Source organism: Peromyscus californicus, unplaced genomic scaffold (assembly GCF_007827085.1).
Source record: "Peromyscus californicus insignis strain IS unplaced genomic scaffold, ASM782708v3 Scaffold_6__1_contigs__length_162567912, whole genome shotgun sequence".
In the NCBI taxonomy this organism is placed as follows: Eukaryota; Metazoa; Chordata; class Mammalia; order Rodentia; family Cricetidae; genus Peromyscus; species Peromyscus californicus.
Window position 1 is genome coordinate 31,948,057 of NW_026294584.1, and position 27,321 is coordinate 31,975,377.

A 27,321-nucleotide genomic window follows, 5' to 3' on the forward strand; every position below is an offset into this window, starting at 1 on the left:
CCATGTCTTAAGATGCCCTCCTCCTAACTCCATAATTTCAATAAGTTTTGATACATATTACATGTTGCATAGAATTCCATTGCAGTCTCTGGGTTCAAGGGTACAAAGTATGTAAGCAACTTCAAAATATAAAATAACTATTTCTGATTGTAATTGAAATGTCACTTCCCCACAAAAGCTGTAAGCCAAACAAGGGCTTAGTACTGAGTCCCTTTACTAGGCCCATGATATGATATTTGTTATTATAAATTAATAATTGTCAGACTTAGTGTCTAGACATTCAGAACAGAATGGAGTAAACAAATGTGTGCATTTATGTAGACATCAAGAAGTGTTTCTAAACAGGCATGGCCTTGACAAGGATTACAAATACCCGGCTCCTTGACCAGACTGATTCACATTCATGCCTAAATTTAGTTAATGTGTACCTTCCAATCTTTCAGATTTCTTTTCTGTGTTACATTTTTGAAAGGGTTTCTTTTAAAGAAGATATGTGAAGCTCGACATATATCTGCCAGTATTCAGACTGAGTGTTAAGAAGCAAAATAACTTTTCTTAAAATAGGAAGCAGTGCAAACCAGGAGGGCTGCTGTTTACTAAACAATGCCTGTGGCTGAGATGGAATGAAAAACAGTCCTAGTAGATGGACATGTTTAGTAGTGCCAGTCTTTAATAGAAAGTTACCTTTTGGCCAATCACAAGTCATTTCATATCTCTGGGTCAGAGTTCAGTGTGTTGTGAAATAAAGGGATAAGTAATTCCCCCAAATATACATTTATTTCTATAACCTTAAAATGATTTGCTAAAATATAATTTATCTATATGATTTAATATCCATCTAAGTGAAACTCCAAATTGAAGTCTATAAATTTTAGTCAGTCTGCATTGTAACAAATGATTTATTTGACTAATTATGTTACTAGGTCATCAATTGCTTCAACTTCCAGGCAACACACTTTATCCCCTTCACTGTGATAAAAGGTCATATCATTGCCCCTATTTGCAGAAAAAAAATAAAGTTCTGAGAAATTCAGCACCAGATACCCATTCAAGCATCCTAGGATGTTACTTGTAGGCTTTGAATTCAAATAAAGGCCAATCCAATCCCACAATCTTTAATTTCTAATCAATGAACCTTACTCCAGGTTAACAGGACTCCTCCGTAAGTCTAACACCACTTATGAACTTCATGGATTTTTATGAGGAATAGTCCCATCTTTTTCCTTTAGAATATATAAGGAATCTTTTTTTCACATTTTGAAAATACAACTTCCAAAAGACAAAGGCTTCTAAAGGAATATATTTAGGATTAGAATTTTGTAATTTAAGTAATAACCAAAAAAAAAAACCATAATGCCTAAGGAATATACAAACACAAGCCAGCTTTTTAAAATAAAAACTTAGTAGCTAGCAAGTTCCGAACTGCACTTGTCCATGGATCACTGAAACAAGTTAAGTCAAGGAGAGTTTGGGGACTTCAGTCTGATGGCCCCACTCATGTGACAGAACACGTGGTGCTGTGAAGTGTTCACATGCTAACATCATTCTACAAGAGTCACTGCGTTTCTTACCTTTCAAAATTCCATTGCTCCAGCAGACATCCTGCTTGCTATGGCCATCACACATGGCATTTCTAATAATTTGTATTTGTTAAAAGCCGCTTAGCCACAAGTGTTCCTTTATCCCCTGAATTAAAAATAAAACCTCAGTGGTGGCATGGAATAGGTTTGTTTCAGAATCACACTTCTTTTCTCAGGAGTGTTTTTTTGATGATATGGTGAAGATACCCCCGGTGACGACATGGAACACATACCTCCGATATTTTACTCTCCATAAAAGATTGCTTGTAGTGCTGATTTGGTGCTTGGTTGTTTTTCTGGTTGAGGTAAGAATGTTTGGTTGTAAACTGTTACTGTGACTTTAAATCAAGGATTACAATGGTATGGGCACATACATATAAACGCACACATGTATCTGAGCAATGGTAATTGCCTGGATAGTTCATAGCTTCTGAAAGCCAACAGGAGCTGAAGTGTTGGCCCAGTGGTTAAGGGCACTGGCTACTTTTCCAGAGTACTGAGTTAGATTCCCAGCCCCCACATGGTGGTTCACAGTCATCTGTAACTCCAGTCCCAGGGAATCTGATGCTCTTCTCTGGCCTCTGTGTGCACCATATATGTGGTGCACAGACATATATGCAGGCAAAACACCTATACACATAAAAGTAAATTAATTTTTTTTAAAAATTCACAATTAGAATTACTATTGATATTTTAATATTTCAGACATAACAAAATATACTCTAATACAAATACTGTATATGAAGAATTGTCATAAAATAAATTTTATTGGGCATATTTAATATGTTCAACATATTTAAAGATTCATACATATTGTGAAAAGGTTACTGTAGCAAAGCTAATAACACAACTATCATCTCAAAAAACATTTGTTTTTGTGATAAGAGCCACTAAAATCCACACAGCTAGCATGAATCCCAAGTACAGTATAGTTTTATTACCTATAATTCTCATGTCATTCATTGTATCTTCCATATACTTAGTTTTTATCAGATCCAAAAGTTCAGACTATAAGGAGTATTAATTGAAATTGAATGTTGATTGAAATTAAGCACTGAAAAGAATTCTAGATATTAGTCTAGTTACTAACTATGCAGGTGCTGACTCATAGTGGTGGTCATTCTTGTTCATCTGTGGCACCTTTGTCTCAGGAAGCTTCCATTGAGGGAGACTTGAATGCCTTTCATAATGACATCATTATTTCATTGTATGTTGACCTACTTACTACACAAGTATGCAATAGTATTACTTCTCTCTATTACTTTTCCTGTTGCTGTGATAAAGCACCCAATAAGTTAAGGAAAGGAGGGTTAATTTTGGCTTTGTGCTTGAGAGGATCTATTCCTGGAGGCTGGGAAGGCATGACAGCAGAGATAATTGGGTGGTGGGTCATATTGTATGTGTACTCTGAAAGTAAATAATGACAGGAAGTAGAACAATCCTGAAGGCCTGTACCCAAAGATCTACACTCTCCATCAAAGCTCAAGAACCTAAAGATTCCACAGCCTTCCTAAATAGCACAGGAGTTTGAGACCAAGTATTCAAACACATGAACCCATTGGCCGTTTTATATCCCAACCATCAACATGCACCTAAGAAGAAAACACATCTTGTCATTGGTCAAGAAATTAACTATTGAAGAGAAAGCAAAGGCCATGTAACTACCCATTATTCACTGAGCTGTCACTATTACTGAAAGGAAGGAAGGAAGGAAGGAAGGAAGAAAGAAAGAAAGAAAGAAAGAAAGAAAGAAAGAAAGAAAGAAAGAAGAAAGAAAAGAAAGAAGAGAAAGAAAGAAGAAAGAAAAAAGGAAAGGAGGGAGGAAGAAAGGGAGGAAAAGAAGGGAAGGGGAGGGGAGAGGAGAGAAGGGAAAGTAAGGGAAGAAGGGAAGGGAGAGGTGGGGAAGGGAAAAGTCATGATGGACAAGCATCAGTGATTTTGCCCTCTTGGGGACAGGAAACAGTCTAATGACATGATTTTTCTCCCAATGTCTTGTAGGCATTGGCCAGTTAAGTAGCTCTCAAAATGCTGAATAACAAGAAAAGCAATAATAGAAATATAGTAATTTTTAAATGATGTGTACAGTTGTACAGCTAAACAACATATTTGCTGATGTCTACAATTGTGTTTCTTTCAATTAAAATTTACATAGATTTTTCTTTAGACTAAACTTTTTGTATCAATTTGTGTATTTCTTTTAACTATTGAAGTGTTTCCTGGTACATTCCGTTATGGAACAGGTGCCAATACAATGGTGTTCAATTTTTATAAGCACTGATAAATCCTTATATTTAAAGATGAAAAATAACCACAGAAACACCAAGATACATATCCTCCTCTATCAAAGTGGTTTACCTATTTTAAGCTTTAATAAAGACTATATTTCAAGCCGGGCAGTGGTGGCGCACGCCTTTAATCCCAGCACTCGGGAGGCAGAGGGAGGTGGATCTCTGAGTTCGAGGACAGCCTGGTTTACAGAGTGAGTTCCAGGACAGGCTCTAAAAGCTACACAGAGAAATCCTGTCTTGAAAAAACAAAAACAAACCAACAAAAACAAAACAAAACAAAAACAAGAACTGTATTTCCATTTATATTTAGGATTTTGTAGCATTCATTCAATGTGTTTTCTTTTTTTTTTAAATATGAAATAAATTTAGCATCCCACCCAATCTTTTCCTATTTCTTCACAGTTGCTAAACTAGAAAAAAAATGAATATTTAATTTGCTAACATTTTTCAGTCATGTGTCATTTTGAAAGAGTATATATTTTATACATTTTCTCTCAAAAGCAATGTCTTTTATAGTTCTTAATAACACTAAGCACAGAGACTAATATTTCTATTATGCTATGCTTTCTAGTGGCCCTTCTTGGCAGTGTATCATGCACTAGAAAGGGAAAATGTAAACAATGGATTAAGGGATGTTTCCTGTTTCCTTTACAATAACCAGAGGGTGTTTTGAGTGCAGCATCTGAAGATCCTGTTCACTGTTTTGTCTTATGGTCTTTAAGCATGCATCAGAGAGCTGCTGGTTTTTGTTTTTGTTTTTTATTGTTGTTTGTTTGTTTGTTTGTTTGTTAATCAGGAGTCCTTGAGTGACTTTGCATCAGTAATAAAATAGAAAAAGAGTGTTCCCATAATACTACTTTTTTTGTGGATGTGTATTTTAGAGCATGATTTGTCACGTGAAATACGTGAAAAATCTGCGAATTAAATTATACTGCATTCCATGTGATATGGCATCATGTTTAGAAATGGAAAATGACTATTATTTATTTTGTTGCTGCTATATCTTAATCACCTAGGAGTCTCTCTTTCAAAAATCATATGAATTTTTATAGCCTTGAAGCATTCTGGAGTGAAATGATAGTTACTCCATTGTTTCTTTAACCCTCAAATATTTTTCCTAAAGGCCTCCTACCAAGTCTTTGAAAATGTTTTTACTATAGTCAATAGAAACAGTTTGGATTGATTAATTCATGTGACAGCTAGGAAATAACTTTACATTAGGATCTAGGCCCATTCTTTAGAAAAGTCATTTGTTGTTCCATTCATAAGTATGTATTTCTGGGATTTGATGTTGGTCATGTTGATATAGAAATGAGTGTGGGAAACATAGATAAAGGTGCTATAAAAAATCAGCTCTGGATTTTTCCCTTCCAGGTGGCTGCGTCTTTATTTGTGTTGTGGTTTCTTAAAAAGTGAGTATTCCACACATTATTGTGGATTTTGTTTTGTTTCCATTTGGAGATTATAAAATATTTCCATATTTACTATGTTTCATTGTACCCTCCATATTCCTCCAGATTGTGAGAGGAGAAAATCAAGTTTTACTTGTTTTGTTTCTGAATAGAGTGGGTTCCAGGACAAAGATACTAAATTCTGCACTCAAGTTCCATATGTAAAATTATGTAATAATTGCATGTATCCTATACATGTCACCACATATGCTTTAAAATAGCTCCAGATTTACGTAAGTGGTTGTTAATGAATCATTTAGGGAAATGATGACAAGGAAAGTATGTATGTGCGTGTTCAGTAAAGATACAATTTTAAGAACCATTTCCTTAATCCACTAGTAGCTGAATCCATGGATACTCAGGAGATCCATAAAGTTTACTGTATTTGTTCAAGTTGAAAGCTGTTTGGTGCCTTCAGCTCTTTAATTATTTCTAAAAAAAATACAAGTTGTTTTCAGTTTTCATGACATGCAATAAAATACATAAGAAGCATTTTACATTTAATAATTTCTACTAGGTTTTTGCTCAAATAAGTATCAATTACATCTATTTCAATTATAAGAAAACTTAAAACTGTTTTGCAAGACAAATTTTTATAAAACTAAAGTAGTAATCTCTTTTAAGCCAATAGTTCGTGCTTCTTTCTACTTACTTTTATTATGATTCTGTTGACAAGTTTGGTTGTAAAATAACACTTTTCTTTTGTTTTACAGCAACCCTACTCATGATGGAAAAAATGATACTAAAAGTTCAAATAGCACCTACGTTGTGATTATCACCAGTACCAGCTTCTATTACATTTTTTATATTTACGTGGGAGTGGCTGACACTTTGCTTGCCTTGGGCTTGTTCCGAGGTTTGCCACTGGTGCACACACTAATCACAGCATCAAAAATTTTACACCAGAAAATGTTACATTCTATTCTTCATGCACCAATGTCAATTTTCAGCACGCTGAAAGCAGGTACTGTTGACTAGGTGTATAAATGGAACTGCCTGCTCAGTAGCTTTCTACCCGCAGCATGGGCTTGAACACAGACATCTGCCCTGTAGTCAGCCGCCCTGTCCCATATTTCTCAGGTATTGCAAGCAAGCAGACCTGTGGTTCCCAGTGTTTGTCAGCCTAGTAGGGTAACTCATTTTGTCATAATGTGATTCTGATGTAGTAGCCTCAGTAGCCACAGCCTCTTTTGGATAACTTGGCATTTTTCTTTTCACATACTTGGTCTAGCTTTTTCCCATACATCATATTGTCATCTATAATATTGTTCACAAGAGGAAGAAATTTGAAGTTGTCATGGAAAAATATAAAATCCTACTATGAAAAGTATCTTGATGAGGGGAAAATAACTGTTTCCGAGACTCTTCAAGAGTGGTCATAAGAATATACTAAAGGTTTTAGGGGGCAGGGGAAGATTTTAAATATATTTTGAGACAACTCTAGCACACGGTACTTGGTATCATGCATTTGACACTGTTGTAGTTACAGTCACAGGAAGTAAGAGAATTGGGAAAAAGAACCCAACGTTTGATTCAGTCTGTGGTAATAAGGGTCTTGTGTTGCGTGGATTTGTCTATGGATAAGCTCACATTTAAAGACTGTGAGATGATGAGTCTCCTAGGTGCTCCGATAGCAGTAGTTGGAGATCCTTCTCCGTGGTACTAAGCCAGGGAAAGCCAGGCACATAGCATGAATAAGATTTCATTCTTATAAAAAAAAAAAAAAAAAAAAAAAAAAAAGATTTCATTCTTGCCCCAGAGGTGCCCACAAGCAAGGAGAGATGTCAGGCATAGAAATTACACTAAGTGTAGAATAAGTTGCAGAATTGAGAATTTTTAGCATGTTTCTTAAAACCCTCAAAATAAATGCACATCAGTTTTTCAAGGTGACAAAAGTTAAGTCTTGGTGTACTAGAAAGATAATTATCTTATTCCTGGAGCCTTTCTATGTCTCACCAAAGGTCTGCCTCATTCACGTATTCTTCTGGCCATCCTCTTTTGTTCTAAGACTTTCAGAACTAAGGGAATGGCCAATTCACCCAATCTTGTGAGTTTGCTGTTATCGAATTCTGAGACCCCAAGTGGGTAGGGTTTCCCCAGTTTCTGGCATCCTGAAACATGGGCCATGAAGCAGAGTGGGAAGGACACAAACATCTGAGGTTGGGTTTGGCCACATAGGGATGGTTATTATGGCTGTTAACAGCCTGTGTGAAATAAACGTCAGCTTCTTTTTACCATTTCTCTGTGGGGTGTGGCTCCCAAAGGAAGCACATTTTTCCCTGCCCCTCTCCTAACATCCCCTACAGTACATTCTCAGCCTTCTCTGTTTCACGTGTTACTGATCAGCACACATTCTTCTTTTCTCACTTGTTTTCTCAAGCTTCCATCTGCTTTTAGGTTAATTCCTAATCACCCTTGTGATCTTTGTGTTCCTCCTTATTCACTCCTGATAACTAAAAGAGTGAGTTGATCTTAGAACATCTCCCTTTGGCTTGCTCTCATTTTTTTTTGTTGTTGTTGTTCATAAGAATTTTGCTTTCCATTGAAAAATGCTATTAGATTCATGGTTTATGATTCTCCTTCTGTTACCTAGTTATTCTGTTATACTTGGCAGTAACTACTTGGAATTTATCCTAGATGTGCTCTTCAAAATTGTACACTGACCTTGATTTTCCTTGACCTTAATTTCCTCTGACTCTTTGACTTTCTTATGTTGCTTTTCCTCACCTTGTCACACTCAAATGACTTTGTGCCCATATAGCAAATAATATCGCTCTTTAGCGAAGTGTGGGTATATTAGATAGAACAGTACTGACTGAAATAAAATTTGAAATAGAAATATCATTTTGATGATACTCTTTTGCCAAAGTGGACTTTCAGTTTCTAAATGTCAATTAAATATCATGGGGTTGTACATTCCTTCTCTGGGTTACTTATGGAAGGATATACCAATATTTTTAATGACTATGCTAAAGAATATGTTAAGTAATATATATCATCTGTCTACATAAGGATTTTTGCCTTGGTCTTGGGTCATATAAAATAAACATGGAGTAATACTATTCACCTCAAGAGTCTACCATGTGGGAAAAGAGATATGTGCACATACAAGCAACTATGATATACAGCATGTATGTAGTCTCTGCAACTCAGGCCTGCAGACAAGGAAAGGAAGAGATTGTTTCCAGATGCAGCAAATACCAAATCTGTCTTGAAAAGGGGGCATTTGAGTTGAGCTAGGAAAGAGGTACAAATTTGACAAGAGGAGATGAGGAGAAAGAGTTTTAGATAGAAGGAAACAACACATAGGCAGACTGAAAAAGTAGGAAAGGGTAGACTATCTAAAAAATAGACACATTTCCCTGAAACCATGTATTTGAATAGAGGAATCTAGGTTACTTAAGGACAAATTAAGGGAAAGTATTAAATATTTTAAATATTGAACAAAGCATTTTGGACTTTATCCTGCAGTTAATAGTAAGTGATAAGGTTAACTATTACAATGTTGTCATAGTGTTATGTTACACTTTATCAAGTTGTTTGTTTAGCTCCTTTTTAGACAATGAATCCCTCAAGGCCAAGCAGAGTGAGTTAATCACCTCTGTAATCTCTATACCCAGCATTGTCCCAGGCATGTAGTAGACATGGGATTTTTAGTTCACCGAGGCAACAAATACTCAAGACTTAGCCTGTGAGTCTGGAATGTAGAATGCATGTGAAGAAGATAGGGAAAATAAAAAAAGGAATCCCATCTGGCATGTACTGAAAGACAGCTGTGGATTCTGGAGAGTTGCATCTGGAGGGCACGGACTTCAGAAGGGAGGGTGTGTTTGCCCTATGTGGTAGAGATGAACATAAAGAGAGGATAAAAACACATCCATTAAGGTACCTTGAAACTCAGAGTGGCAGAAGTGAAGTCTGAGCAGTAGGATGACCAGTCATACCTAACCTTAGTTATAAGAACCTGATTAAAGACATTGATTTGAGCTGACTCTTAGAGGGCTCTGTGTGTTATAAAAGTTCAAAAGTCGGAGACAATAACTTGAGTACGTAGTCAGAATTTTGAGCAAAGCTAATATTTGATAAGTCCTTGATTTTCTGATTAGATGATAATTCTTGTTTTAAATGCTTTTGCTGTAGTTCAAATTTAGTATGGAATATATTGGTGTCCTTTTAAAAGTGATAACTTTTTGAGAATTTTCATTTGTATCACAGGTGGGGTAATTAACAGATTCTCCAAAGATATAGCAATTTTGGATGACTTTCTGCCTCTTACCATATTTGACTTCATCCAGGTTTGTACAGAATACCTATAATGAAGAGTTTTCCATTTGCCATAAAGTTTTCTCAATAGTTTCAAACAGAAGCAAATGAATTTTTGCTAATTTTTCCTATAATAGTTGAAGTCCTGGATAATGGCTAAGTTTCATGGAGAGCAGTCTTTAAAAGTCACAAATTTAACACACTCAGTAACTAGTCAGGTCTGTTTATTTCAGGCAGGCCCACCTTTCGATATAATACTATCTGCTTGGATTGATTTGAAGGGCTCAAAAGACATTTTCCACCAATCATTGGGTATAAAACCTGTTTGACAGCACCCTCCATTTCTTAAGTCCCACACTGAAATGAAGATGGAGTCCCTGGATAGGCTACACTCCAGTCCTGCCTTAGCCATGAGCAGTACAAATTGGGTAAACAAGTTTCCCCACAAAATGGGACTCAATGGAGGGACAGAAAGAAGATGAAAACATGAAGGAAAAGAAATATTCCGACTCTAGGAGGGCTATCCCTCAGTGGCAGGTGTTACTAGACCTCCAGGATAGCCATGCTGCAAGGTTGACTGTCAGTTAATGAACATGACCTTTAGCCGCATCAGGACTCCAAGGTCACAGGACATAGGAGAGTTGTAAGCTGATACCCTTGCCTGCTGAACCAGGGACAGCCTTCTGATCTCCCTGATGGCTTCCTAATGCGTCAGAGAGCAAACGCACTTGGAGAAATAGTTGGAACACGACACTGCCCTTATTGGGATGACTCATTCTTATATCTTGTCCCCTTCTCTTCTCTGAAAAATAATACTATATTGAAATAACTTGAATAAAAAAATAGGGACTATCACCCTCAGGTGTATACAAAAGCAACAACAGTAGATGCCAAAAAAAAAACAAAACAAAAAAAAAACAGCTATTGGCTGACCTCCTCTGAAATGATTGACATAATCAAATGCACTTACTGTTCTAAGTGAAATGTGTTTTGGATTTCCTTCATTACTATGTTTAAAGACATAACATTGCAGTAGCAGCACCTGTTGGAATTTTTTAACCCATGTTTTGATTCAGGGCTCAAAAGTGTCATTTTATGTGTCTTTAACACTAGACATTAATTCTTCATTCCAGAAGAATAAATCATAGGTGTATAATATTAGCATACTAATAAAGTACAGTATAACACAATGCAATATAATATAATTAGACACTCACTGGAATGTGGACATCTATCTGGGTCTGTATGCTAAAGTATTAAAAATGGTGCTGAGTGAGAAATATTTCCTTTTTTTTCATGGTCTACCGAGTGTCTTCTGTCAATTTAAAGTTCACCTCAGAAATCTGGGAGAGATAATTTTCAAATACTTACCTTACAAATTAAGATTTTTATATTTCTTTTGGCTTTCAAGTCTTATGTAGCCTGAACAGTTTCAGGTCAAGTCCTAGAGCTGCTAAGGCTTCATGAAGTAGCAAACAACTGAAAGGTTTCCATAGATCTGAGATCCACCCTGACCATTCCCTAGCAAGGCATCAGCTAGTAAACCCACAGAAACTAGTGAAGAATTGGCTCACTCGTTAGCATATGGAAGTTACACTAGGTTGGCTTTAAAATGATTATTATTTATGGTTAGCATATTCAAATGAGCTATAGTGAAATAAATATTAGGAGATGTTTTATCTTTTAAAAATAATGTGTGCTTGATATCATGTAGACCATCAATCTGGTAAACATGTACCAATATTGCAAACAGCATCTTAATTTTCTGGGAGGTAATATAGAGAGACGTCTGTGTTGGTAGACAAAACTCATTTTGAAGGTATGAATAGGAAAAAATGCTTAATTTCAAATTAAATCCACAATCTCATAATCTTTTTGAGTTATTGGAATATCTCCAATTATTACAAGGGAATAGGTGAGTTTTGAGAAGGAAGTAAAATATTAAATAATACTTCTTTCAATATTAAATATGAAAAACTTGTGTCAGAAAAGTGAGCTTACCTACATGACTAAACCTATATTTAATACAGATATTTGTCACTCAAAATGCTCTGTGAAGAATGCTCCATTTTAAAGAACTCTCTTAACAAAATCACAGAATATAACATTTATACTTAAATTATTTCAAAAGCTTCATTTTTTTCAAAGGGTTGGACGAAGAAAATCATATTCCTGTAAAATTTACTCATTATACAATTTGTATCTCCTAAATAAAAATATCCCAAGATCAGAAAGCACCATGTAAAACTTCAACAATTTAAGTATCAGCAAACTAAACAATTATAAAAATTGTTTCCATGTAACCTGAAGAAACTGCCTTTGAGATAGCATTCTCCTTGGAGAATGCACTGTTTCCTTATTAAGAATGGAGCAAATGCAAGAACATGTGTAGATATAAGTCACCAATACACCCTGTCTACTTTATGAAGTGAAAATCTGCGCTCACCACCATGCTTTCCTTGACCCCACAGTTGCTGTTCATTGTGATTGGAGCTATAATAGTGGTTTCAGCTTTACAGCCCTACATCTTCCTGGCAACGGTGCCTGGGTTAGCGGCCTTTATCTCACTGAGGGCATATTTCCTTCATACCTCCCAACAACTCAAGCAACTGGAATCCGAAGGTACAGCATGAATGTGCAGGGCTCCCCTGGGCTTAGGGGAGCCACAGGGCATTTTTGTGATTCACTACCATTATCCTACTTTCCAAAAAAAAATAAAATCTCTCTAATATTATATAACAGTGGTGTGTGTGTGTGTGTGTGTGCGCGCGTGCGCTTGCCCATGCAGGCATGTGTGGAAACCCAAGGCTGATGTCAAGAAATCTTTGTCAATTGCTTTTCTACTTTTTTTCTTTCTTCTCCTCTCTCTCTCTCTCTCTCTCTCTCTGTGTGTGTGTGTGTGTGTGTGTGTGTGTGTGTGTGTGAGAGTGAGTCTCTCACAGACCTGAAACTTGCTGTTTCAGCTGGAATGCCTGGCCAGGAAGCCCTGAGAGTCACCTGTATTGACCTCTAGCATTACAGACATTCAGTGCCAGACCCAATGCTTCATAACCTGAGGTCCTCACGCTTGTGTAGAAAGCATACTTTCTACTGAACTCTCCCCAGCCCAACAATGATTTTTGAGAAGTGTAATAAACTTACAAAGTGCACATGGATTAATTTTGCCAATCTATATGACTTTGTTTTGGCCTTCAAACAAATATATAACCTTACGATGGTTATGCATAGACATTCATAATTTCTTCCACTGGTCAAAGTAAAAACGGTAATGCTGCTGTTCCTCAAGGGAACAGTTTCTACAAGGTCTCAAAGGAAACCAGACAGAATTCTTCCCTTTCCTTGATGTCCTGGCTTCTTTTGGTTATTCTTTGCCTGAGTTCTTCAGGGAGCATGTCTTTCAGAAAGACCAATTTTTAAATTGTGCTTTTTTTAATTAAGAATTTTTTATGCATTTTTCATACCAATAAAAGATCCCCTTCTTCCCTCCTCCTGCCCCACCAACCTCCCCCTTCTTTGAAACTTAAAAACTAAATCAATTCAAAGAAATTTTCCATTGAGAAATTTAGAAAATTGACTTAGGGACAAAACCTATTTTCTCAGCCACTAGTAATTTGGGATTAGCCAAGAATAATGACTATTGTTTGCCAAGAAATGTGAGTTATAGAGGAGAATGGTTGTACTAAGTTATTAACCATGGTTGACAGGTGAAAGCGAACGGCCATGCATTATAGAAGTAAGCTCTCATCTGGGGTGAGAGCCCCTCCAACCAGTGATACTTATGGTGTTGTTACTCCTGAGTTTATCTTTGTCAGAAACATGGTACTGTGAAAGTCTGTTCTGTATTACAAGCTTCACATTATCTCCTATGGGATGATTCACAGGCAGGAGTCCAATTTTCACCCACCTTGTTACAAGCTTAAAAGGACTGTGGACGCTTCGTGCCTTTGGACGCCAACCTTACTTTGAAACTCTGTTCCACAAAGCTCTGAATTTGCACACTGCCAACTGGTTTATGTATCTGTCAACCTTACGCTGGTTCCAAATGAGAATAGACATGATCTTTGTCCTCTTCTTCATTGTTGTTACCTTCATTTCCATTTTAACAACAGGTACTGTGAACTTATTAACAACTTTGCTGAGCATTTAAATAAAATTTTTGTCAATGACTAAAATGCCATATTTTTATATTAAAATTTTAGATGTTTTAAAATAGACTTGTGGAGCTTATTAACCAGTATAAGCAATTTCTTTGCACTCTTGCTTTTTGTCCAAGTAATTTACTTGGTTTAAAGGTTTATATGGTATTTTCCCTAGTTCTACTGTTTTAAAAATGATGAGATACTGATTCAGAGAGCATACATGTGATTGACAGGAAAAATATCTTTTCATGGTAATGTTGACAAAGGGTCCTAACTTCAGAGTTAATAGATTTATGAAAGAATTATCTGAATGGGGGAAGAGAATACACACATACACACACACACACACACACACACACACACACACACACACATTCTCTCTCTCTTCTCCTTTCACCCTTCCTGTAAATTTTTTTCTTTTAACAATTACTTACTTGTAAAATTCTTTGTTTTATATGAATTTTGAATGAGTAAAAATTGGCACAGAAGTAAAATAATGTAGATAAAACTGCATCATTTTTCAAACACAAAGGTCTGGAATTTAAGATTTTAGAGCAAAAGAAGACATAAAGTATGTGACATAATGTCTGTCACAATAAGAAAATAAAAATTATGCAGATAAATGAGTACCTCTATTTTAAGGTGTTCGATTTCTGAGTCAAAAAGCTGTATATTTTATATATAACATTTTATTATGTATAAAACATTACATATTATTTTATATATGACAGAAGTTCAGAGTGAATGCCACACCAATGCCAAATTTGCAACATTATTTGATTATAAGAATAGAATTTCTGAACCCCAAAGGAAGCACCATTTGATGAGTTATCAAAAGGCCTCATACAGCTTCAGGGTGGATGTAGCTAGAGTTTTCCTGCCTGGCCCACAGTTAGGACAAATCTCTGTCACCCGCCAGTCCCACAGTCGCTCAGACCCAACCAAGTAAACACAGAGACTTATATTGCTTACAAACTGTATGGCCGTGGCAGGCTTCTTGCTAACTGTTCTTATATCTTAAATTAATCCATTTCTATAAATCTATACCTTGCCATGTGGCTCATGGCTTACTGGCATCTTCACGTGCTGTTTGTCATGGCAGCACCTGGCAGTGTCTCTCTGACTCAGCCTTCCACTTCCCAGCTTTATTCTCCTCCTTGTCCCGCCTATACTTCCTGCCTAGCCACTGACCAATCAGTGATTTATTTATTGACTAATCAGCAACACACTTGACATACAGACCATCCCACAGCAGGTGGATGTCACACTGGGGTAGCTAGAAAGTCAGGCATAGTCATGTTTCTGTCTCTCGAACAGATGCTAGCTTGTGTTCAGTTCCTCTTGTGGACACTTCAGTCCACTCTTGTGTCTCCCTTCCTTCCTTCCTTCCTTCCTTCCTTCCTTCCTGTGTCTCCCTCTCCCTCCCTCCTCCTCTCCTCTCTCCCTCATTCCCTTAAGATTAGTTGTCTTCATTTACAAGTATCACAACCTCATGAACTTCCTGTGGCTTGAATTAACAGTAGAGATCCTCTGTGCTCTCTATGGTGGAGCTAAATTGGAGAAAATATAGACTTGAAAATTTTCAGTCAATAATACTATGGCTTATTCATCTCTGTGTTTAACTTTATGATAGTTATTTAGTGCTAGATTCAAGCACTATCAGTTGGGACATGATAACCTGAATTAATAATAATTTATGAACATTTATCTTAGAAAATTTTTATGGTCATAATTCTGAATTTTTAAAAAATTTTCATTAGTTGTCCTTCCTAATCCTAAAAGAAATTTACTTCAAAACATCTTAGCACTATCTTTTCAAGCTTATTAGTCTTTTTTCTTCTGTCTTTTATTATGATGGGCAAACTTCTCTCTTGAGAAATAGCTGACATTAGTTTTCTGACTGCCTGGTAACACACAAAATCTACTTTCTCCTGGACAACCTCTGATTAGCAGAAACAGTGACTATTGCAAAGGTGCTTAGCATGTCTGCCCATGCTACTCAAATGTATGCATCCCTCTGACTTTCTGTAGAGGAGCTCATTTGGACTCAGGGCCTTTTTTTTCTGGTGTTCAATCTAGTATTTGCTTTTTATTGTTACATACAGAATAATAGTAGAAGAGACGAATGTGTTGTCTACCCAATACCAACATTACCTTCAGGACATAAACAGCATTTGAAAGTGTAACCATTTTCCAATATTCAGTCACTACTGATTTTAAAAATTGGCTGAAAGCTTTGTCTATGAGGGCATTATTGTTCCTAGGAGTCACTAACATCAGCATTAAATTGAAATTTGAATGAAATGACGTGTGATGAGGGAGATATGAGTAAAGTGATTCACAGAAGAGAGAGATAACATGTCCTTGTTCAAACCCCTTTTCCATGTCTAGGTGAAGGAGAAGGATCGGCTGGTATTATTCTAACTTTAGCTATGAATATCATGAGTACTTTGCAATGGGCTGTAAACACCAGCATTGATGTGGATAGCTTGGTAAGTTACTATTTTTAATTTTATGAAAAATTGAGAAAAAAAAAACAAAAAGAGTAGGTAATACGTATATATAATCTGCCAGTTTAAGAAATACAATGTTCAGGTAAACATAAAGACATTCTGTATCATGCATTAAACAGTGACATGATTTATGTTTCATCCTCATGGGTTGTCAGTGTGAACACTCTTGCACATGTCTCTTCCAAAGAAAATCCTAGAAGTGGAAGGAACTGCTGGGAATAGAATTTCCCCAAGTGCAGCTTTACTAGCTGATGCCAAATTACTCTGGGGTCTGTTGTGCTAGTATATACTGCCACTAAGTGAGTATGTGAATGTTTCCAGCAGTATTCTTGTTCAGACCTTTTTAACTTTGCCGTTCTGAGGAGTGTGAAGTAACTACTGAAATGTCAGGATATCTTAATGCCTGTTTCTTGTTGACCATTTTTGTTTGCTTTTTCTTTCTGTTAAGTGCTTGTTTATGTTGTTTGTTTGCTTTTCAACTAGATGGGTTTGTGCTTATATTTGTTTGTTTTTCTCACTTGATTTGTAGATGTTTATGCATCCTGGATCAGTTATCAGTTCTATACATTTAAATGGCCCTTGAGCCATAGTATCTCTTGATGAAAGGAAACATTAAATTTGATAGAGACTAATTTATTAGTTTTTTCCCGTATGGCTTATGCATTTGGTTCCTGTTTAAGAAATTCTTCTCTATGTTAGGTTTTTACATTCAGCAGCCTGATGCTTTTCATAATATTCTTGTCTTATTTTTAAAATGTCTAGTCTTAGTGACTGTTCCCTCCTAAGCGGTTATCATGCTCCTCTCCTTTTTACTCGACTTATGTTGTCTTGCATTTGTGTTCTTTGTGTGTTCAAAGACCATATTTTGGCTTTATTGTGCCTTCTACCATAGACTGAGAGCCCGAAGTGATATTTATGTGCTAAAGTGGTGTCCAGGACTCTTAACTGTACGATGGCCAGGGTGAGAAACGAAAGGAAGCTACACATGTCCCTATTTATAGTTTAATAAAAGATATGTTTTCATTTACACTTTAGAGTTGGTCTAAGAACTTCAGCACTGATTTCTTTTTAAAATTTTTATTACATGTACTTACGTGGGTGAGCGATGTCCATGCCACAACATAAATGTGGAGGTCAATGGGCAATTTGTTGGGGTCAGTTCCGTCTTTTCACCATGGGTCCTAGGGACCTAACTCAACTCATCAGGCTCAGCAGCAAGTGTTTTTACCTTCTGAGCCATCTTTGCTGAACCTTCATTGAATTTTAGGCTTTTGAACTACACTCATTCATTCATTACTTCATTCCTGGGGAGTCTATAATTGCCAGTTAAAAATCATTATACAACTTACATTTTCACACACAAATTCATGTAATTGTAAAATTTCTATAACCAAATCTCTCAAAAGTCATAACTATATCTCGAGGGCAAAACATAAAATCTTTTAAATATTCTTCTTGTCCATATGTCTTCATAGTTTTCTGAGATATCTTAATAATTCCTTGAAATATAGTTTCCTTGGTTTTGAAGTCAGACAAGTTCCTCATCTCTTCTCCACACTTCTTCTTGGTTATATTTTTGTATTTTGTATTTTGGGAGCTCTTACAAAGAAATATGTATCTGTTAGAAGTAATTGTATAATATTATATAAATGCTGTATTTCCATTTATTTCCTTAATTTCTTACAACTGTGACTTTATAATTCAAAACCCTTGTGCACATTACCTATTTCTTTACATAAAAACATCTCTTTACCTTGTACATTCACAATTCTCTTTGCAACATTAATTTTTTTGGCTTAATGACATAACCAAACTTTTGACATTGTGACACAATGTTGTCATCTACAGAGTTCACACTCATGATCTCTACAATTGAGCTACCAAACCAAATCACACACATACAACATATGGTTTTTAGTCAGTTTATGGTTTTGTGTTGGGCTTCTTATACAGCTCTCTGTTTGTCCACATGCAGCTGGATGTGGCCTCTGAACTGCAGTTTAGACACCCCTGTTAGAATAGCCTATACATAGAATGTCAAAACCTTTGCTTAATAAATTTCTACTCCACATGTCTAGTGTCCATGAGAGACACTTCAAAGTATTTTACTTTTCCAGATTTTTCCATGGGTATGTTGGACTTTGTATTGTATTCTTTGACATTGTATCTTTCATGGTGTATGAAAGAACCTTTACAAGGACCTATTGTGTCTATGATATGGTCTATGAAAAGTATCAATATTTGCATTTGATTTCATTTTAAAAGTTATGCTCTTTTGTTTTTTTGATAACAAAGAGCATATATATGTTGTCATTTCCCTGCCAAGCACTGCTGGTGGGCCTTCCTGGGTGTTTGTGGTCCCTGTCTCCTATTAACTCCCATCATGCTCCTGTCACCTGCAGTGCTGCCAAAACTACCTAAGAGTGCTTTTACTTTCACCTCTTCCTTTGGGAGGCAGAGGGGAGAAAGACTGAACAGTGCCTTCAGATTTATGTCCACCTGATGTAACCACCAAGCAAAAATTCAGTGTGATGTCATTGTACCTTACTGTGTTCTTAACTGCATTCAGAGTGATCTGAGTTTAAAATGGAACAAACGCAATGTTTTCTGTGCCACACACTTCATTTTAAAACTATGTACAGGGCTACTCAGGAAAGAGTCTTCAGAGTTGGAACATTTATTTACTCATCTGCCCCAGTGTAAACATGGATGCAAAGTTAATTGGACTATGAAGTTGTAAACATGGCTGTGTAACTTGGTTTTCATTCTCTACTGTTACCCAACCGGCCCCTAGCTTCCTTCAGTTTTCAACTGTTAAATCCAATATCATAACTACACAACTGCTACTCAAGTTATATTGTATTTATGATTGCATATTTGGAATACTGATACCCAGAACTATCCATCAACCCATCTATTATGTTTCCATAATAAATTCCTTATTTATTCTCAAAGATAGCTCTTTCCTTTATTCCTGTGTCCTTTTTGATATCTTAATAATTCCTTAAACTCCCAGCCAATGACCTTGCTACATGTCTCACAGAAATAATTCCTTCACTGTCCTCTACCAGCTCTTTCTTAATGCCTCACACTGCTGGATTATCTTCCAGGGGACATACCATATCAGAGCATGAGTTCTTATAGCTTATAGCCCCTCTAATTATATGTAACCTTCTCGCCTCATGTGCTTGCTCTTATATACAGGCCAACACTGTATATATAGTTCCCTGCCCTTTGTGAGCCTTGTCTTATCAGTGAATAGTCTTTTTTGGTCTCCAGTTCATACCCTACTTCTTTGGCCTGTTTACAGCAAAATTTCCCAAGGAATTGCCTTTCTCTGTTACATGTTCTGTTCTTCACACAGTTTATTTCATTTTCATCACCCACTTGCGTCACAATAAACACCATGTCATGCACAAAGCCACACCTTTGTCTCCTGCATTTGTTGAGCATCATTTTCCATGGATGAATCCTTATACTTCTTCATTTTCCTGTCATTTCCTGGCCCATCCTCTCTTGTATCTTTTTAAACATCACCTGTATTACAGCTGTCTTCCATCTGCATTCTCTCTAGCTATTGTTATCTAACCCCATGCTTCAGAAGCTGTCTCTTGATGAATCAGAGATGCCTATGTTTAGTGTACACCTCTCTCTTGCCCTCTAAACATATCCAGCTACCATCTTGACACCTCCATGCATCCATAAAACACACAGATTATTTTCTAGTAGATTTGGTCCATGCTAGGGTATGGGTTCCTATACATCACCCCCAAATACACACAGAATCTTAAGGGACCATTAAAATGAAACAAAGGTTCTACTCCCTTTGTCTGGAGACTAAATAAATTAAAAAGAACTAGCAAGGGTGTAATAGGTAATGTTTTAAACTTAGCACTATTACACCACCTGGTGACTAAGGGGTTGCTCACACATAATTTCTTCATTTGATAATTCATATCCTTCCAGAACTATCTACCACAGAGGGAACAAGAAGTGAACCATCTTTTTTTAAAATTTTATTTTATTTTATTTTACAATATAATTAGTTCTATATATCAGCCACGGATTCCCTTGTTCTTCCCCCTCCCACCCCCTCCCTTCCCCCCAGCCCACCCCCCATTCCTACCTCCTCCAGGGCAAAGCCTCCCCCGAGGATTGAGTTCAACCTGGTAGACTCAGTCCAGGCAGGTCCAGTCCCCTCCTCCCAGGCTGAGCCAAGAGACCCTGCATAAGTCCCAGGTTTCAAACAGCCAACTCATGCACTGAGCACAGGACCCAGTCCCACTGCCTGGATGCCTCCCAAACAGATCAAGCCAATCAACTGTCTCACCCATTCAGAGGGCCTGATCCAGTTGGGGGCCCCTCAGCCATTGGTTCATAGTTCATGTGTTTCCATTCGTTTGGCTATTTGTCCCTGTGCTTTATCCAACCTTGGTCTCAACAATTCTCGCTCATATAAATCCTCCTCTTTCTCGCTAATTGGACTCCCGGAGCTCCACCCGGGGCCTGGCCATGGGTCTCTACATCCAGGTGAACTGTCTTAATATGTGATGGTTCTGCCTCAGTTTTCTAAGAAGACCAACAGATAAGCATCCCTGTTTCCCCTAGATGATTATTCTATTGTGTCGTGATATATATTGTGGACCCTAATAAAATTTGCCTGAAGATCAGAGGACAGAACAAGCCACTGGATTAAACACAGAGGCCAGGCAGTGGTGGCACACACCTTTAATCCCAATACTTGGGAGTCACATGCCTTTAATCCCAGCACTAGGAAAGCTGAGACAGGAAATGATATGAGTGGGTGGAGAAAAGTATATGAGGTGTGAGGAGACAAAAACTAAAGTCTTTCAGCTGAGGAAAGCTTTTCAGACTGAGGAGTCCTAGAGGTAAGAGGTGGCTTGTTCCTCTGTCTCTCTGATCTTCAGGCAAATTTATTAGTGTACACAGTATATCACCACACTATTGAACTGAACTGTTTGTGCCTAGTAAAAGGGAGGAAGCCACTAGGTTAAGGACAATGAACTTACAAGGCTTCTGTTTAGATCCCCATTGATGAAGTTCCAGAACGTTCTTGCATGGTTGGTGCAATCTGAGAAGAGTTTTCTGTCAATACGAACTCCCGGTGTCTCTCCTTTGTCCTTTGCTCACCTGTGTTTATTTTGGGTTCCACTGAAGCTCCAGTAATTGTAGAAGGAGCAACGTGAAGTGTGGTGGGAGGAGAAAGAGGAAACTTTTTCTTTTCTTCGTGGCTGCTGTTACAGGATGCCCTGGTATTGAAAGCAGTTTCTGTTAGAAGCATCTGACCGAGGAATTCATTTAGCCTCTTTGTCTTTTGCCTCCTGTTGATGCTAGCTTGATTGTGGTTTGTTGTTGTTCTTACAAATCTCTGTAGTGTATTTTTCAAGGCATATACCCATCCACCCACAGAGAGCCTTATATTTCATTCTGGCCCAGACACATAAAAGTTGAGTGCCTTTAGGCTAGTCATTGTTCCCCATTTCCAGAACCTTATTTTCTTCTTCTGGGAAATGCAATGGTTTGGTTAGGAATTTGTTCAGGTTGCTGGCAGTTCTGACATACTCTGTCTTCTGAACCATGTCACATAAAAGTGGCAACTCTTAAGGTATATGTAGGCATTATTCCAGATCTTACCCAAACCACACGCCAACCCCATCCTGAATTCTGAAATCCATTGACTGTTACTCTGCAGTTACTACAGCTGACCTAAAACCTTTAACTCAGTGTGTTACTGCAGCCAACAAAGACAGAGTGAACAATAGGATGATGTTCTCGAGCCTTGAATTAGTACACGAACCTTCTGAGCTCCCTCAGGAATTGCTGGAGTGTACAAAAATGTGTGGTAAGCTTGGAAAATGGTTAGGCCTTTGTCCCTGCCACTTTACCTTCCTGGTTTAGATTTTCTCATTTGTACAATGAAAGAATGGATTAGATCATGGGCTTTCAGTCTGCTGAACATGAAAAAAATGCTAGAATAAAGCTTCTTGAGGTTCACAGGGACCAGTGAACTTAGTTCTTCTACTGGGGCAAGGTGACAGGATCTGTTGTTTGTGTTTCCTAATGTGTGTCTAGGCTTTTGAATCACTGGATGAGGTGATCGTGCAGATTCATTTTTGCTTTGATTTTCTGTGAGTCATGTCACAAGGATCAGCAAACTTTTTCTATTAAGGGTGAAATAGGAAATAGTTTCAGCTTTGTAAGCTTATGGGCTTATGACAGCAACTCACCCCAACCTTTGTAGACAAAGCCACAAGTGTGTGTGTGTGTGTGTGTGTGTGTGTGTGTGTGTGTGTGTGTGTGTGTTTCATTTCTCTTTGGTAATTTTTGTATTTTTATTTTATTTTGATTTTTGAGGGGTTTTGGTTTGAAAAGAGAGAGAGGGAATATGAAGTTGGGTGGGTAGGGAGGTGGGGGAGAGGAAAGAATATAGCCAAATATATTGTATGAAAATATATCAATATTGTTTTAATAAAAAATCTAAAGCAGCAAATCAAAATATGTTATCAAAATTTCAGTAGTTTTTTCTAATATCTAGATTTTTAAATGTTATAATGTCTCCCAAAGTCTTCTGTCAGTCAGCATTATCCTTTGTATATAGTAAAGATATTTATGTACACATTGTTGACAGAGGACAAGAATGATTTGCTAGTGATTCTTCCATCTACTAGTAATTATACTCTTAGACCAAGGGTCAGCAGACATATGGCCAATATGTCATATTCTGCTCCTTATGCTTATATATTGTCTTGGCCAACTACTCCTGTGCATGAGGCCTGCTTTGGAGTGTGGTACATTTGAAGAAAACTGTTTTTTCCCTTTCCCAGCAGTTATCAATTGCAAATAGTTTCTTGGTTAGGGGTGAGACGTTTGTGTCCACTTCTTCTCATGCTTGAATTTTTGTCTGGTCTGGACATGTGCAGGTCTTATGCATGTTGTCAGAGTCTCTGTGAGTTTACATGTGTGTCATCTCGGTTTTGTCTGGATGACAGTGTTTCCTTGGTGTCATCTGCCACCTCTGGCTCTTATATCTTGCTACCTCCCCTTCTTATAGATCCCTCAGCTTTCTCTGATGAGGGCTGAATGGGGCACTGGTCTATGGGTACAGCAATATGTCATTAGGAGCCATTTTAGTTCTATTTTATTAGGTGAATAATAGCAGTAGGCTTTCCTCTATGGCCCATGACCTATCCAGTCTTGGGTTCTTGTCCCCTTTAGCAGTGTCAAGTATGGATTCTATCACATGGAATGGGCCTTAACTCCAATCAAACAATGGTTGGTTAGTCCATAACCCCAGTGCCACTATTGCACCAATGTATCTTGCAGGCAGGTCTCTGTTGCAGTTGTAGGATTTTTAGCTGGATGATACTGCTGATTTTATTTTTTATGTGTATGGGTGTTTTGCCTGCATCTCTTCACCGCATGTATACCTGATGTCTATGGCGGCCAGGAGAGGTGTTAGATCCCCTGGAACTTGGGTTACACAGTTCCTAGCTGCTCTGTGGATATTGGGAATCAAAACCAAGGTACTCTGGAAGAGCACCCAATGCTCTTTATTACTGAGACATCACTCCATTCTCCTCACAGTCTTTCTAAATTCAATCATGGCATTTTTGTCTAGTATTGATGAACATTTCAAGCATGGGAAGTAATGTCTCTGTTGCCATGGCTTTTGGAGTGTTTGGTCATTGAAACATAATTTTGTCCTGACTTCTAAACAATTGAAGTAAATATAGCAAATATTTTTATGAGGCATTTCTGGATTCCTGAACAGGCTGTGATGACCTCTATAATTAGCAACAAAGGATGAGCAGGAAAATCTAGAGTTGTTTTCATTTTGACTGAAATGCTTCCCTCTTAAAGTAGCATTGAGAGGAAGCTATTGAACTACTTTTTGTTATTGCCATCATCATTATTATCCTGATGCTTAGATTAGTACCTTTAGACATTATAATAAAGATAATGACATTCAGTTTTATGGATCAACTCCTCCTCAAGATACTCAGTGGAAAGTTTTAGCTCTTAATGAAATTAAGTAATGTACCAACAGTTAGAAGTACATGAATCTCAAGCAAAATTCTCACTTTATCTTGGCTAAATTCTAATTTTATAGAATCTATGTTATGTTAAGTTTTCTTTTCCATAAATAATATATTCAGTGATTTAGCACCTGGCTCTCGTGTTGTCTTTTATCTTCAAAGTATAAGAAAAAAAGGTGCTAATCCCTTGTCTAACCTCATTGTAATTAAACTGTAGCCACAGAGAGACTTTTCCTGTCCTGGGCTGACTTACCTTCCTGGGCAGGGCTGCCCATACTACTTCCCTCTTAACCCTTCTACGCATAGGAAACAGCAACTTGATACTGGGGAGTATGTCAGTCTACAGCTCTTATGATAACTGCCAACTCTGAGCCACCTTCCAGCCCTATGACTCCATGGTTCTTATGTATCACGTGGAAATGTATAATAGACATTATTTTAAAAAGAATTAAGTGAATTTTAAAAGTTCCATGAAAGCAAATAGGAGAAACTAGTCCGGTATGTTGTAACCTCTGTCTAATCCAATCAGCAGTGTTTACTTTTAGACTGAGAGGCTGAGCTATAAATCCCCAGGCTTGAAGACATACCTTGACATTCTCCCAGTACTCCCATTATCACTACATAGGAGAGAAAACAATGGCCTTATTCATTAGGAACAAAGATATAAATGGTGTTAAACTCTAGATGGTCTGAATATTCCATTATTATAGTAAAACAAGAAATACTGCGAACAATTACTATAATAGCAGAATTGATTAATCACCAAACCAGGAAATATAAACTTCAGGTCTTCTCATTTGCATAAGCCCTTTCAAAGGCCCTGGAATTAGTCAGATTTCTGTGACTGTGACAAAATTCCTAATACAAACAGCATGGAAAGATGAAGCATTTGTTTTGGCTCAGAGTCTCAGAGGTCTCAGTACAGGATTACCTGCCTCTACTTTAGGCCTTTGGCGAAGCAGAGTATCATGGCAACAGGTATATGTGGCAGGGAAGGCTGCTTACCTCATAGAAGCCAGGAAGTTGGAGGAGGGAGTTAGGATGGTAAATATCCCCTCAAGGACAAACCCACAGGGCCCTACATCTCTCAATTGTGCTTTACCTCCCATTATTTCTACTATGTCCCCAAAACTCCATCATCTTGGGACCAAGACTTTAGCTTTGAGGGACATTTACAATCCGGTTCGTAACTACTAGGTTTAGGGGAAGGGTGGGTTCAAGAGAGGCATCAGTTGAATCTTCCTTCAGATAGTGAGAGGGTCATTAGCATGACTAGCATGACAGGGGCTGCCTCTAATCTTGGATCTAGAAGTTTTGTTTTCAAGAAGGATGCCCCCCCCACTTTATGGTTTGGCATTAACAGCTATATATTTAATTTGATATGTATAATTTGAATTCTTTTTCTTAAGAAAGATCTACCAAATTGCTCGAGCTTTCCACAAACCTGAGATCCATTTTTACAGAGGATGTGACTCTTTGACAATGAAATCAAGCATACAACGAAATTAAGCATCCAATGAAGCATCCAATGGCTTCAACTTTGCTGTAGTTAAAGTTATTTACTACTTGAACATGCTTTTTTTGCTGAGTGGAGGGAAGAATTCTGGCTAATTCAGAGATCTAGCCAGGTTCCAAGTAGAGTTGAACACCTTCTGGGCTCTCTGTTTCTGATTCACAAATGTTCCTATGTTGTCTAAAAGAATTGTCCGGAGACTTTGTCCCATTATGTCATCTTTATTTTGCTGAGCTTTTTCTTGGTTTCTTCCATGCCCCTTAGGATACTGAAGTTTGGTTACATGACAGGACACTTTTTAGGGCAACACTATAGTATTTAAGGCTTCCAAGTTGCCCTTATTCATGGGCAGCCTCTTTTTGCCTCATATTGTAGGATGAGAAGGCTGTTTACCAGCCGTCCTAAGTTCGTCTCAGGCCACACTTTGGCAAAAACACTTTGTCTTCAGTGTTTTAGGCTAGTGATTTTCATTTTTGTAGGACTTGAAGTCATTCTTTGACACCAGAGCCTGAGCTCAAATGGTCAGTTTCTTGGAAGCCATGAATATCTACAATGATATACCTTACTTGGGCCTTGGCCTTTGAGATCTTAAAAGCCAATGTTCATATGACTGAAAACATCAAGCTCTCATTATGTCATTAATTCAAAAATTAGCCAATTTTTGAAACTTGAAAGACAATCATTGAATTTTCTGCTTTGGTTCTGATGTGAGTTCTCTTTCTAGAGGCAATCAACATGCTGACAGCCCTGTGGTTCAAGGAATTGGTTAGTGACTGACCTATTCCATTATGGCATTTCAATAGTAATAAAACTGACAGTGTCGAAAGTTCCTGCACCTGCTACTTTGTCTGGCTGTGAGAAAATGTTCCATGATACTGAATAGAACTACACTTTCCTTTATGTTGTGGAGGGTGCTTACTGTTATAGAATAATGTGTTTTTGATTAGGGAATAGTCATACTTTGGAGTAATTTTAAGTATCTAGACTGTAAGAAACAAGCTACAAACTTTCACTTTTAACACCCGATAAGTATGTCCCATTTTGCACATTTAATGCTAGATGTTCTGAATTTGTACTTAATGGTGCCTGTCACTGATGGAGAATGTAAGTTATAGTGCTTGTGCCAAAAAATGTATATTACCTTTCAAAACTACCAAGATTTAGGTATTTATTTGCTTGCATTTATTCATTCATATATTCATTCATGTCTTCATTCAAATAGGAACAATTACTATCACTAAAACAGATAGTATCTATTGTATGTCAGTGTGTCTCAAAAGTGTCGAGTAGAAAGTAATCATAATTATTTAGAGCAGTATTTTTTGTTAAAAATCTTTACTACCCTTAAAAGTAGTCAAGTTCATTTATTTCTGTGTACATTATATATACATGTTATTGAATATTGTATTAAAAGCTTTATAAGTCAAATTGTTGCATTAATTAATCCTTTTCCTGAGGATATGTGAGCAATTATCTTTTTATCCCCTAGACACTGAAGACAGACAAAAGTAAGATAA

General features: G+C 37.2%; 1 protein-coding gene across 1 annotated transcript in view; it reads left to right on the plus strand.

Annotated features, from left to right (window-relative positions):
* Window positions 1-27,321, plus strand: part of Cftr (CF transmembrane conductance regulator) — a 146,242-nt gene that overhangs the window by 92,036 nt on the left and 26,885 nt on the right. The window contains exons 15-21 of the mRNA XM_052721308.1: window positions 1,757-1,885; window positions 5,243-5,280; window positions 6,033-6,283; window positions 9,535-9,614; window positions 12,054-12,204; window positions 13,464-13,691; window positions 16,113-16,213. Coding sequence (XP_052577268.1) covers window positions 1,757-1,885; window positions 5,243-5,280; window positions 6,033-6,283; window positions 9,535-9,614; window positions 12,054-12,204; window positions 13,464-13,691; window positions 16,113-16,213 — 978 coding nt within the window. The remainder of the gene's footprint in view (window positions 1-1,756; window positions 1,886-5,242; window positions 5,281-6,032; window positions 6,284-9,534; window positions 9,615-12,053; window positions 12,205-13,463; window positions 13,692-16,112; window positions 16,214-27,321) is intronic.